Genomic DNA, 15,107 nt, shown 5'->3' with positions numbered 1-15,107 from the left:
TCTAAATGTATGTCCCCCTCAGCACAAACCTTCACTATCTTGGTGGTATGATCCCCCTGAAATTCCATCCACTATTTTGGTGTCTCAGGATAAGTGCTAACAAGGTCTTAAGCATCCCCAATAATTTTTAAATTATACTATGAGTCTCATGTTATTTTAGCTATTGTAAAATTTGGATCTCCATCGGTGAAGTCTGCATATTGTATCGACCGAAAATATAAATATAATCTGGATTATTCCTTTATCCAATTTGACATGTGTACCTTTTTATGAAGGCAATTTGCAACAATCAAAAATCAAACAATAAAATGAATGTAAATAGTTATTGTACAATCCCCCCTTTTAGCCACATGGATACCGTGTAGCTAACCACATCAGGTACTTACCAAGGGACCGTCCACACCAAATTCACAGAAGCCAACGCACACGGCATCACAAAGGAGTGTTGGACCCAAATCCATGTCGTGCACACCTCCATGTTTAACAGCGTGTACCAAAGCGTAAATACAACAGTTCGAATTCCACAGTGGAGTTTGCATGGTCGCACCCCAGAAACAAATACAACGAAAATTTACACAAAAAAAACAACTGTGAAACACAGGCATGTCCCCAGGTATCAGAACACCGATGTTCAGGGTGTACAACAGAAATGTAGTTACTCCACCACAGGCACCACAGGCAGACCAATACGCCTTGTCGATGTCCACATAAGCAAGAATAAACACGGCGGCTGTTCACTCATGACAGTGAGCAGTCAGTCACGTTGTCCACCCTAAAAAAGTAAAATACAAACAAATGTATAGCTAAGAAGAACAGCTCACTGGTAACAATGCAAAATCACAAAATCAATAATAAACGAAGTACAGTGACCCCAGGTGCCCTCCGGTAGTCGCCCTGAAAAAAGAAAATGCAGAATAAAAGACATCCACCACTCATATTACACCTCTCAGTCAAACCACCCAAAACAACAGGAACCATCCACAACATCTGCCATCAAATCCGAAACTAAGCAAACCCTGAAAAACCTGAACTCCCCTACATGAAATATGAGGTCTATTAGAAAAGTATCCAACCTTATTTAAAAAAAAAACATATGGATTTGAATCACGTGTGCTTGCGTGAGCCAACCTCGAACCTTCATGCGCATGCGTGATTTTTTTCACGCCTGTCGGTTGCGTCATTCGCCTGTGAGCAGGCTTAGAGTGAGGAGTGGTCCACCCCCTCGGCAGATTTTCATTGTCAGGGAAATGGCTGAGAGACTGCTGCTTTGCTTGATCAAATTTTTATTAGAAACTGTGAGGCACATCCATGTGGACACCATTCAAGAAATTCAGGTGGTTTTTGGTGAAAATTTTATGGGCTTCAAAGACATTAAGGGATGTTACTGTGGCTTTAAGGACGCCCACAGCAGCTGTGGGGCGCGCCGCGCTCCAGCTGCCATCGACAGGCTGAGCAACCATTTCATTTCTAAACGGATGGCTCTGTGGATCCGTGACCATCGTGTGCACTTTCTCTGGTTATCACAAGAGCTGGACATCACCCATTTTCCTGCAGATTTCACTTTTAACAAGAGATTTTGTCATGAAAAGCCGAGCAGACGCTTTGCGTGTCATGATGGATTCACTGCTGGACCAACACAAAACCACCTCTGTTTTGGTCTCACAGGACGGCTTTGAGATGGCGTTCAGACAGCTGTCGGTGGTTTTTCAGTCAAGTGATTATCCAAGAAATTATGGATGTGCCTGGACATGCCAGAACATGTTCTGTGACGCTTCATCATGGCGTTGCTTTGCGCGTCGCGGCACCGCCTTCTCTGATACTCACTCGACTGGTAAGCACTGAAAGGCATGTCCCAGCTTGTTCTTCTGGCACTCTGAAACGGAGGTGTTCTTTGTCTCACTTGCCGTCATGGTGCGCAAAGCGTCCGCTCCTTTCCATGACAAAAACTCCTCGTAACAGTGGAATGTGCCGTTCATTTCCAAACTGGACGCTGTGTTTTATCTGGGACGTCGTCTGGACTAGCACAGGAATTGTGAAAAGACGTGGACATCAGCACTTTTTTGGCAAATTGAGACAGACGTGCGGAGGAACGCGCAAAGCAACGCCGTGATGAAGCGTCACAGAACATGTTCTGGCATGTCCAGGCACATCCACAATTTCTTGGATAATCACTCGACTGAAAAACCACTGACAGCTGTCTGAACGCCATCTCAAAGCCGTCCTGTGAGACCAAAACGGAGGTGGTTTTGTGTCGGTCCAGCAGCGAATCCATCATGATGCGCAAAGTGTCCGCTCGGCTTTCCACGACAAAATCTCTTGTTAAAAGTGAAATCTGCAGGAAAATGGGTGATGTCCAGCTCTTGTGATAACCAGAGAAAGTGCACACGATGGTCACGGATCCACAGAGCCATCCGTTTAGAAATGAAATGGTTGCTCAGCCTGTCGATGGCAGCTGGAGCGCGGCGCGCCCCACAGCTGCTGAGGGCGTCCTTAAAACGACAGTAACATCCCTTAATGTCTTTGAAGCCCATAAAATTTTCACCAAAAACCACCTGAATTTCTCGAATGGTGTCCACATGGATGTGCCTCACAGTTTCTAAAAAAAATTTGATCAAGCAAAGCAGCAGTCTCTCAGCCATTTCCCTGACAATGAAAATCCGCCGAGGGGGGTGGACCACTCCTCACTCTAAGCCTGCTCACAGGCGAATGACGCAACCGACAGGCGTGAAAAAAATCGCGCATGAAGGTTCAAGGTTGGCTCACGCAAGGACACGTGATTCAAATCCATTTGTTTTTTTTAAATAAGGTCGGATACTTTTCTAATAGACCTCGTACATGGTCAGCATCTGAAAACATAACAAAAAAAACCGCCAAAGAAAAGCTACAACAAAACATCTTCTCAATGGAAAAACAAACTCAAAGAGCTACGACTAAACACAACCAGAGAAAAGACACCACAAAAGGAAAACAATCAATGGTCACATTCCACACGACGGTCCATAAAGTACCACATATACCCAAATTACCACAGTATGTCAAAGTTTCTCTTGCCAGCCTGTCGCATTTCTTTTCAAATATGATATGTAATTCACCTTAACACTAATTAAAAACCACACAACCCAAACTAATATCTGTGTCAAGGAAAGCTAAAACAAGTCAAATACAAAATAAATCTGAAATCTTAAAACTGAGTCGTACGTTCCTACGTTTCTGCAAAATACTCACGTCTTAGAGTTCTCATGGGATTCACATTAAATTTACAGAATATGTAAAAAATTATGTGCTTATTGTAAAGCACAAAAGCTGCCCAGTTACTGTAGTATAAAATCCTAGCACATCCCAGGAAGTCCACCAACAAAAAATGTGCATCTGTCACTATGTTCCAAATCCACTAAACTGTAACAAAACCTTATTAAAACCAAAACACATATCATGTCTTGGTGGTCTACATCATACATGTCAACCCCTTTGAGGGTCCACCTGTATAACCAAGTGAGAAAATCCATAAAATCAACACAAAATCCTTATAACCTCCAGGTCGCACCAAAATCAGTTTTATTACAGTACACACAGCCGCATAGCGGTATCACATAACTGGGTTTTGTCCACATATTATGAGTTGCCACAATGACATTAAAGTCAGGATCATTAGTTTTTCCTCCACAGTTGAATTTCAAACAATAGAGATTTATAGAACTGAGATTTATAGAACTGAATGTGTCAAATTTAGTTATTTTTTACAGAAACAAGAACTGTGTGTCACTAGTGGAAATACATTAATAAAATCATGAAAAATAAATCGAATATAATGAAGAAAATAAAACATACCTCAGAACTTCATCATGTGTACTGAAAAATCACCTGTGAGGTGTTTTGAGACGGCCTATGTTGTGATTTGGCGCTTTAAAAGCTGACTAAATTGAACAACATTTTATTGAGTCTTAAAGTAAATAAACATGAAATTGGTCACTGGATCCTTAAACTTTGGACATAATAAACTCTATATGTTGGATCCTTGATCTCTGAACATAAATAGAAATAAACAAAATCTGTAGTTTTTGTCAAAGCATTTCCGTTCAGACATTATTGGCCTGAATGTCTTTCCATACATCTGAGCTCTTGCAGATGGCTGTGCTGCACGTCAGGATGTAATTCATAAAGAATGCAGGACGTCTCATTTTGGGAGGAAAAAAAAAAACAACATTTTAGTCGATTGTAGTTTCTTGTCTGTATTACAATGTTTGTAAGAGGTGTCATTTTATTTAAAGCAGCGATTCATTTTGAAGTTATTAATTCCAACCGGACTCTGTCTCACCAGAGGGCCGCGCAGTGTTTCGAGCTGTGTGAATGGAACGGAGGATGATTCTCGTTTCATGACTACAACAAGACAAGAGTCCCAGTTATTGACTTTAATCCACACAAAAGTGACTCACGATATTTTAATGGCTTTGAGAGGGGTTAAGGAGCGGACTTACTGCTTCTGAAGAGCAGCGAATCAAAGAACCAACAAGCTAGTGGATCAAAGCATTGCTTCAATGATCCATGCATCAAAGTGGAGTCGCGCTGCAGAAACGGTTGATTACAGACCTGCTGCAGACCAAACCCTGAATATCCGTAAGACTTTATTTGTACGTCCGTATAACTCTGAAACTCAGAAAAATCCATTTAATTTACGGACAATCCGTATAGGTTGACATGTATGGTACATTGCACAAAAAGTAATCATATCACCACATCATAAATGTTATGCCGACATACAAAACAAAGTCCGCGTGGATATACCTTAACTCAAACTGAGTTAAGGTAAGTCCAATCTGAAATGTCAATGATCCTCCAAGATCTCTGCTGATTTATTTTAGTATGCTCTTCAGGAAGAACCAAAAATTCCCCGTCCCATCCAGACTCCACACACTAGTTCTCCATCATTCGTTCCTGAAAATAAAAACAAAATAAAATTTTCCACTTCCGTGTGGCCGGGAGTCACAGGGCCACTGAGAGTGCATTTTTCTGCCACAAGAGACAAAGGCGTTCGGCAATCCCCTGATGTAAGAATTCAACAAATTAAAACAATCAGTCCCAAAGAACACCAGGTACTACTTCACTGGTTGAATTTAATACATTGCAAAGTTCCCCTCCAAATTCCTTGCAAAAATAAGCTCAAAATCTGAAATAAAAATAGAAACATTTAGTCAAAACAGTAACATCCAGACAACACCCATAGTTCAATTAAGCTAAAATTTTGATTTGATTTTATGCTTTCAATTAACTCAAATCTTCAAATTTGTGATTTTTTTTTTTTGTCCAAATAATTTTCTGTCTTTTCTTTCAGTTTCAGTCGGAGAATTCGATTACATAATCACCACAATGCCAAAAGCTGAGTGATACAAGTAACAGATTAACATGAAGAATCAAAAGATAACAAAAATGTAAGGCCAATTATTCACTATAAAACGGAATATACATAAATTCAATTCTACACATTCAACACAGTAAGCTTGTGGTTCATGAATGAAAGTGTATTTTGTCATTTTTTGTCAGTGCTGTTAAGTTGCATGTGGTAACATCATGGACACAGAGTAACAGCAATGACAGTTCAGGGATATATTCTAATATTAACCCTTATTTCGCAGATATTTTATTGAAAACAGTGCTTTTTTATAGTCAAGGCCTACTGTTGGAGGCTTGTGGAGGACTTTGTTTATGAGATGGAGTACAACCCCAGTTCCAGTGAAGTTGGGACGTTGTGTAAAATGTAAATAAAAACAATCCAATGATTTTCAAATCCTCTTCAACCTATAGTCAATTGAATACACCACAAAGACAAGATATTTAATGTTCAAACTGATAAACTTTATTGTTTTTGTGTAAATATTTGCTCATTTTGAAATGGATGCCTGCAACAGGTTTCTAAAAAGCTGGGACAGTGGTATGTTTCCCACTGTGTTACATCACCTTTCCTTCTAACAACACTCAATAAGCGTTTGGGAACTGAGGACACTAATTGTTGAAGCTTTGTAGGTGGAATTCTTTCCCATTCTTGCTTGATGTACATCTTCAGTTGTTCAACAGTCCGGGGTCTCCGTTGTCATATTTTGCGCTTCATAATGCGCCACACATTTTCAATGGGCGACAGGTCTGGACTGCAGGCAGGCCAGTCTAGTACCTGCACTCTTTTACTACGAAGCCACGCTGTTGTAACACGTGCAGAATGTGTCTTGGTATTGTCTTGCTGAAATAAGCAGGGACGTCCCTGAAAAAGACGTTGCTTGGATGGCAGCATGTGTTGCTCCAAAACCTGGATGGACCTTTCAGCATTGATGGTGCCATCACAGATGTGTAAGTTGTCCATGCCATGGGCACTAACACACCCCCATACCATCACAGATGCTGATTTTGAACTTTGTGCTGGTAACAATCTGGATGGTCTTTTTCTTCTTTTGTCCAGAGGACACAACGTCCATGATTTCCAAAAACAATTTGAAATGTGGACTCATCAGACCACAGCACACTTTTCCACTTTGTGTCTATCCCTTTCAAATGAGCTCGGGCCCAGAGAAGGCGGCTGCGTTTCTGGATGTTGTTGATGTTGTTTGGCTTTTGTTTTGCATGGTAGAGTTTTAACTTACACTTGTAGATGTAGCGACGAACTGTGTTAACTGACAATGGTTTTCTGAAGTGTTCCTGAGCCCACGCAGTAAGATCCTTTACATAGTGATGTCGGTTTTTAATGCAGTGCCGCCTGAGGGATCGAAGGTCACGGGCATTCATTGTTGGTTTTCGGCCTTGCCGCTTACGTGTAGAAAGTTCTCCAGATTCTCTGAATCTTCTGATTATATTATGGACTGTAGATGATGGAATCCCTAAATTCCTTGAAATTGAATGTTGAGAAACATTGTTCTTAAACTGTTGGACTATTTTTTCATGCAGTTGTTCACAAAGTGTTGATCCTCACCCCATCATAGCTTGTGAATGGGTGAGCCTTTTGGGGATGCTCCTTTTATACCCAATCATGACACTCACAATTAGTGTCCTCAGTTCCCAAACGCTTATTGAGTGTTGTTAGAAGAAAAGCTGATGTAACACAGTGGTAAACATACCACTGTCCCAGCTTTTTTGAAACGTGTTGCAGGCATCCATTTCAAAATTGTCAGGGATTTGGCCGGGTCAGGGGGCTGAGCCCTTGTTTTCCTCCTTTCTGTTGCTTTCAGTCTGCTTCGGCTTTGATTTATTAATATTTGTTTTCATTGGGATTTATTTGGTTATGTTCTTCTTGTTATTTTGTTTCTTGTCACTTTGTTCTGTTGTCATCACCCAGTTCTGTTCTAGTTTTGTTCTGTCAAATTATTAGTTTATCATTTGTGTATTTTCTCATGTGTGTTATCTATTATGCTTTATACCGGGGTTTTGCTTTCTGTTTTCATGTAGCTTGTTTTTTTCTTATAGTTCATTCATCACCTTGTTTTCCTAGTCTAGTTCTGCTCTTGCATTTATGTTTCCGATCAGTCCTAATGTTCTTGCCTGCTTCCAGTCATATTATGTTCTGTTCATGGTTCCCTGGTTTTCCTCACGCCCCTCTGAGTTCTGTTTCACTCCGTGCCCTGCACCTGCTCTGTGTTTTCTTTCCTCTTGCATCTCCGGCTGTGTTGTCATGTCACTACACTAGCTCTGTGTCCTCCTCTCACACTTTGGCCCTGTCTGCTTTGTGTTTTCATTTACTCACGCTCTTGACATCGGCTCACATATCTTTGTCTATTACATCACTCCGTTTTGTGCACTCCCTTCCTCACCATCTTGCACAGTGTTGGTTCTTTGTTCATTAGCCACGCCCCCTTTCTGGATCCTTCTACTCATGGTACACCTTGTTTCACCACCTGTCCCTAATTAGTCCACATGCATATAAACCCTCACAGCCCCTTGCCAGATTGTTGTCGCTTTGTGCACACTCTCCAGCCTCCTTGTTGCCAGTCCTGATTAGTCCTGCCGTGTACCAGTACCTTGATCTGTATTTGTTGACCACGTCTTTTTGCCTCAGCCTTAATGCCGGTGTTTGCTCATGCCTCTGACCCCTGCCTGGAAATCAGTATGTTTGTGCCTCATCCTGCTTGTACCTCTGCTCCGCTATCTGACCACCTGTGTGCCGAACCACTACCTGTAATAAACATGATGACTTCTTATACCACAAAGCCTGGTTTGGGAGTTTGTACCTTGGGTCCACCCGCTCCTGGTGTTGGACAGCTGCCCGCCATGGCAAAAATGAGCAAATATTTGCAGAAAAACAATAAAGATTGAACATTAAATATCTTGTCTTTGTGATGTATTCAGTTGAATATAGGTTGAAGCGGATTTGAAAATCATTGTATTCTGTTTTTCACACGTCCCAACTTCAATGGAATTGGGGTTGTAGTTTTCTCAAACTTTTTGATGGTGACATTTGAACTCTGAATTGGTGAAACTCCACAAAACCTAAGTTGTTGAAGCCCTCAGGTTTCAGTACTTGTTGCAATGTTTGAGTTAAAGTTTGAACAAAATAATTGAAATAAGTAGCTGATAACTGCATTTCAAAGGCACAAATTGCCCAGGAGGAGAGGCACATTGTGATGGTCGTTCAGTGTGCAGATATCTATGGAAAAGAAGTAAAAAAAAAAAAAACTCAGGATATAAAGAAATGTTGATAGGGCGTGTGGTACCTTATTCTATGAATAAAAGTTGTTTCTGTTTAGGTGTTGTATTTAACTGGTAATGTACTGGAAACAGTAATGACAAGTCACAGCACTGACATAGGTCAGTACTGTTACTAGGTTTTCATTCCTGTTACCCTTTGTTTTGGTTAAATTTCTTTATCTAAAATGGGCTGACAGAAGGGTTATGCCATGTGTCGTTTTCTACCATTAGTACTTCATCATTTTATGACTGCTGAATTTATCGTGTTATTGGATTCTTGTCATTTGGAAGTTGTTATTCCAAGGAAATAAAGCTTGTGATTACATGAATTTCATGTTTTCAATGAAATACATGTTTCATATTGTTTCTTTCACATGGCAGTGTGGGAAAGGGACACACTGTGTGCATGTTAACCACAGAAATCTCACAAAAGAAAGCTTGCTTCAGAGTGCATTGTCTTCCAAGACATCCGGTAACGAGTACGAGCATATAAAATATCTAAAAAAAAAAAATAAATAAAAAATAAAAAAATGGAAAGTTGTGTAAAAAGTGCACTGTCATGCTTTGGAACATGATACATCTATTCCCTACACTTACTCAAGCTGATTTTTACATGCATACGTGACAGCTGCCCATCCTATTCTTAGTGACTGGAAAATACTCAGTTACTGTGAAATAACCCTCTACAGACTCATGATCCATTTTTGGTATTTTATTTCTTACCCCATTTTTTTACTTTTTTTTCGTAATTTGACCTTATTTAATGTAGCTCTTCTTTTTGTCATTCTGAGTCCTGTTAATGATGGAAATAAGGTTTTTTTTTTTTCTGAAAATGTTCCTTGATAATGTGATAAAAAGTTAAAAAAGAAAGTGAAAACACTTATTTCTGTTGTGGCCCATTTAAAAATCACATGACAAAATAGAAGTTATATATATATATATATATATATTTGGAATTTGTCTTTATTAAGTTGATTATCAGAAACTTTGAGTGCAAGTGACCTTATACAATTGCAGAAGAAAATTACAGATATAACAGGTCAATTATAATTAAATTCTACATTGTGTCCATGTTATACATATACATAAAGAAAATACAGCCTGCATTACAAGAAGAAAAAAGAAAAGGAATGAGCAAAACAGTTCAATTTGAGAGGTATCTTTGGATCGCAGACCGTTCGTCCATAAATGAGTCTGTTTTCATTTGTAGACCCGCAGTTATTCGTTCCATATGGTACACTTCTTGTAATTTGTTCCTCCATTGAGCAGTACTGGGGGGCTGGGGCCTAAGCTATGAGACCATAATCATTTTCTTGGCAATTAAAAGTAATATTTTTAGTAAAGGAAAGTTAGAATTTAAGCTGAGATCATTAGGAAATATTCCCAGTATTATGAGACTTGGCTCTAGTGGTATTTCAACATCTAGGCATATTTTTATTTCACTTTGTATATCTTTCCAATAATTTGTTAATTTTGGGCAGTCCCAAAATATATGGGTGTGGTCTCCCACAAGACCACAGCCCCTCCAACACTGGTCTGAAGTTCTTCCAAATTTGGAAGTGACAAAAGGAGTTCTAAAGAATCTGACCTTAGTTTTCCATTTGAATTCCCTGAGGATTGGACTCTTTGTTATCCTATGTCCCTCCTGTAACGTCTGTTCCCAGTCCTTTTTCTCAATTATTATATTCATTTCCAGCTCCCATTTTCACAGTACCTTCCTGTTGTAATATTTTATAAATGTGAGAAACATATTTACTATTGATAGTTCTTTTAATTACTGAACTAAAAAAAGTCATTTTTATGATAGTTATAGATAGTTATTTTTATGTAGGTAAAGCCTCAGTTGTAGTAATTTGTAAAAGTCTTGGGTTGGAATATCATAATTCTGTTGCAGCTGCTGACAAGACAACAGACTTCCGCTTTCAACCATTTGACCCAGTTTTTAAAATTTGAAGCAGGAGAGATCTCTGGGTTATGATGAATCCTTATAAGTCTACATAGAGAGTTAGGGACATTTAGTACCTTTTTAATATTTGACCATATAGACAGAGTAGTTTTAACCCATTTGTTTGTAACTGTTTTCTTCTTCTTTGACCATGGGACAGTATCAAGAAGTATCTCTGGACAGTCCCCTTGTTCCATACTACCCCATATGGATTTTTCCTCTTTACAGACCCATGTCAACATTGACCTGAGTTGAGCCGCGGAATAGTAATTTTTTATTTGGAATATTTAGTCCTCTGCGTTCTTTAGGACACGTAAGGGTTTTAAGTCTAATCCATGGTTGTTTATTCTGCCATATAACCTTTGAAAGCCATTTATTGAGTGTTGTAAATGTAGACATTGGAATGTTCATGTTATGTGTCGACGCGGGTTGAGGAGCGGACCTGCGTCAGACGGAACCCAGCACTAAAAATAACCAGAAAAGCGGTTCCAAAAACAATATATTTATTTCACCCGCTGTGCTTAAAAGGTGTAAAAACAAAAATAGCGTCCTTCTGGTGGAGTGACTGTTGGCACGCTCTCCAGCGCCCACAAGGATCAAAGCCCGGCGCTCCTGGACTCACTACCACCGCCAAACACCCCCCAGGTGGACACGACAAACTGACTCTCTGTGAAGCAAAGAAGAGGTGAGGTAAGTCAGCAGTTACAACAATATCTTTCAAAAGACACACGCTATCAGCAACACATTCAGGTCTGTATCTTTTTAACTTTATGCAAATAAGCAGCTTCTCACAACAGGTGGAGGATCACTTATCCGCACGCCACAGCAGTGAGAAGCAAACTGCACAATTCTCATCACAATTCCAGTATACTGCGTAACAAAATACCAAGTTACTATCAACAATTAATCAAACACTTAATCACCTTTGATGTGTGCTGACAGCATGTGTCCTTCACCCTTCCTGCTTCACGGGCTCGATGTGTCAAACCCAGGCGCGGTCCTCAGCGTCTCACAAACGAACATCACAAGGTCGAGTTCCCGGCAGTTCTGCTTGAATCACACATGACTTAAATGCAGAACGCCATCCAATTATCTGCTTCAGCTGAAAGTCTTTAAGGTTGCATGTGAGCACCAGTCACAGGTGCTACACATGATGTTGATGAGGGTGAAGGACTCTTCAGTCAGCACCTTCTCCACAGAAGAATCAGTTTCCATGCCACCTGAAGAGCAAAGAAAAGAAAAGAACACCAAAATATCCAGCCACACCCCCCAACACACAACAGTTCAGAGGGAGTGTCTGGAAGAGAAAAAGTAATCTTGGCAGTATGTTTATTCTGATTCTATCCTCCCTAAAAGTCAGAGAGGCAGGATTTCCACCTTGTAAGATCTTTTTTGATTTCATCCATCAATTTACCATAGTTGACTTTAAATAATTGTGACATTTGTGAAGTAATTATAATTCCAAGATATCTGAGAAGTCATAATTAAATAAAATGACAATAATAATAGTGTGTATGTGATAACAAGAACCATTTATAAATACACATAAAAATGACATGATTAACAGGAAATAAAAAGGTTGAGTTCCGCTTCTAAAAATTGCTGAGGTCTAAGGTTCTAAAACATTCTGGACTCACACACCATTCCAACTCACTGCTCAATTTATTACCACCGCTGAAAAATGTCAGCTACCTATTTTATAAACACAACCCAATCTAGAGCCCATGGATCCCCACGGACAGCACGCGAGTTCTATTATAACAGCTCTGTTCACTATTTATGCACCTTATGCTTCCTAAACTGCACATCCTCTAAACTGTACATTTTTTTAAATAGTGTATATAATATATTCTTCAGTCTAACTGTGTATTTTATAATGTGTTTTATTTTTTTTTTAATCGTCTGATGTGAACTTTCTACATGCAAATTTTCGGAGGAGAATAAACAGAGTAAGAATTTCATTGTGTGGTATAACTGCCTGTTTTTACTGTGAACATGACGATAAAAAGCCACGGGCCCAGAGGTCACTGCCTCAGTCTCCCGTCTAGACAGAACCTGCTGGATCAATCAGTCAATCAAACATTTATTTCTAAAGCGCTTTACAGAAAAACACACATTTATAAAAATAAGAGCAAAACACACATACAACAAAGTAAAAACAGAACGTGTCACCTCCCCATGAGGAGTTAAAAGCCAGCTTAAATAAATAAGTCTTTAACTTAGATTTAAAAAGTGCTCGGTCAGGAATAGTGCACAAGTCAAGAGGTAGCTTATTCCACAGTCTGGGTTCAGCTACCGCAAAAACACCATCACCCCAGAATTTATATTTTGACCTGGGAACATCTAAATAAAGCTGGCAAGATGCCGTAATGTCCTACTGTGAGTGCGCAGAGTTAAAATCTCACACAGGTAAGGAGGTATGAGGCTATAATAGCTTTAAAAACAAACATTAAAATCTTAAAATCAATTCTAAAACAAACTGGAAGCCAGTGGAGTGAATACAAGACAGGTGTAATGTGCTCACATTTAAAACTGTTTGTTAAAAGACGAGCAGCAGCATTCTGCACCAACTGGAGATGTGCAAGAGACGACTGGTTAATACCAAAATAAAGTGCATTACAATAATTAAGTCTAGAGCTGATGAAAGCATGAATGGCCATCTGAAGATCTACTGAGGAAGGGCTTTATTTTAGCCAGAAGATGAAGCTGGAAAAAAAACAGTTGATCGAACCTCAAACAGCTGTCAAATATCACAAACAAATTCTTGACAGCTGGTTTTACATAGTTAGCCAGAGCACCAAAGTTTGGTGTTCCCACATTCCATATGCCAGAAGGTCCAAACACAATGGTCTCAGTTTTACTATCATTCAGGTAAAACTGCTTTACATAGGCAGACAGATTTGCAGATCATCTGCATAGCAATGAGAGAACGGGCTGTGCTGAGCTATAAATGACCCCAGTGGTAGAATGTACAAAGAAAATAGAATAGGCTCAAGAACAGAACCCTGTGGCACTCCACAACACAGGGGAGCAGCCAATGGGGAGAGGTCACCAATCATAACAAAAAAAAAAAAAAAACTCCTTTTGGCCAAATATAATCTAAACCACTTAAGTGCAGTACCCTGAATGCCAATAAGATGTTCTAACCGGGAAACAGGTACTGTGTGATCCACAGTATCAAAGGCTGCTGTGAGGTCCAACAGAACCAGCAGGATTCCCTGAATCCACAAACAAAGTGATGTCATTATGAACTTACAAAGTGCCGACTCAGCGCTTTGTCATGATGTAAATCCAGATTGAAATTTTGTAAAGATATGATTGTCTTCTAAAAATGACTGCAGCTGTATAAAAACCACCTTTTCTAAAACCTTAGATAGAAATGGCACATCTGACGCAGGTCTAAAATGGGATAAAACTGACGAGTCCAGGTGAGGTTTTTTAAGAAGAGGTCGAACTGCAGCAGGTTTAAAAGCAGCTGGAACAGACCCTGATCTGAATCACCATTTTATTCATGTGTCTGTTGGTTGCTGTTTGAAGCTGTTGCTCCTAAATCGTCTGCCTGTTGAGTGTCACCTCCAGCTCCTGTGCAGGCGCCATCTTCCTGAGAGACCTCACTGACTCTGGTTACTCAGCAGAGGTCATCTTTTCTATGAGTACTAACTACTTCACCAGTTCTTTTGAAGGCCTGTCTTAGGATCCTGTGAGTCTTTAGATGTTCTTGTGTTTGTTCCTCAGCTTCCTTGAATGCAGACTGGTTCTTGAACGAGAATTTTTTTCCTGATCATCTTTGATTGATCTGAAACTTGATCTGTGTCACTGCTCCTGAAGCCGTTTGTTTGTGTGTTCCGTGTTTTTGAGGCTGGTCTTTGTGAACGTGATGACCATGTGTGTCTCTGCAGAGAGGGTTCAGTCATGATGCAGGTGGACGTGGACTCTGTGAACGGAGGTCTCACCTTAAATGAGAAGTTCCTGGTGGACTTCGGCAAGGAACCTGATGGTCCAGTGCTGGCCCACGAGCTGAGATACCCCGGTGGAGACTGTACCTCTGACATTTGGCTGTAAAGAAAAATCTGTTTTTGAAGTCACTGAGACAAATGAACCTGTTTGTAATCAAAGGTGATGGACGTCTGTCGCAACTACACAAATCCTGAATCATTAGAAAACCTTTGAGCTCTTTGTCACGTTTTTGGTGTTAATCATTTTTTTGGTGAGTTCATCTATTGACCCACTGATTGGTTCTTTGGCGCCACCTGCTGGGAGAGATGTGAAGTCCTTTAATCAGATGAAATGAAGGTTTGGTTGGCTGACGTCTCTGTCTTTCTCATCAGAGGCCGTCAGGCTGAACGCAGATCGTTTCAGCTGGGCGGAGTCCTGGAGGAGGGCGGAGACATGATTTGTGTTACAGTCACATGATGCTGACCAATAATCAAAGTGAGTCAGTGAATCTTATTATCGTGTGTCATCCTGCTCCGCCTGAAGGACACACGTCCAAACGGTCTCT

At 40.1% G+C, this 15,107-nt stretch overlaps 1 protein-coding gene across 2 annotated transcripts in view; it reads left to right on the top strand.

The window, feature by feature from the left end:
- The window catches only part of selenbp1 (selenium binding protein 1), a 98,572-nt gene extending 83,709 nt beyond the window's left edge, over positions 1-14,863 (top strand). For both annotated transcript variants that reach the window (XM_034173741.1, XM_034173740.1), the window contains exon 12: positions 14,506-14,863. In XM_034173741.1, coding sequence (XP_034029632.1) covers positions 14,506-14,668 — 163 coding nt within the window. In that variant the 3' untranslated portion in view covers positions 14,669-14,863. The remainder of the gene's footprint in view (positions 1-14,505) is intronic.
- Positions 14,864-15,107: the final 244 nt, after the last annotated feature.

Source organism: Thalassophryne amazonica, chromosome 7 (genome assembly GCF_902500255.1).
Source record: "Thalassophryne amazonica chromosome 7, fThaAma1.1, whole genome shotgun sequence".
In the NCBI taxonomy this organism is placed as follows: domain Eukaryota; kingdom Metazoa; phylum Chordata; class Actinopteri; order Batrachoidiformes; family Batrachoididae; genus Thalassophryne; species Thalassophryne amazonica.
Note: the sequence above shows the minus strand (reverse complement) of the source record. Positions and strands in the feature narration are given on the sequence as shown.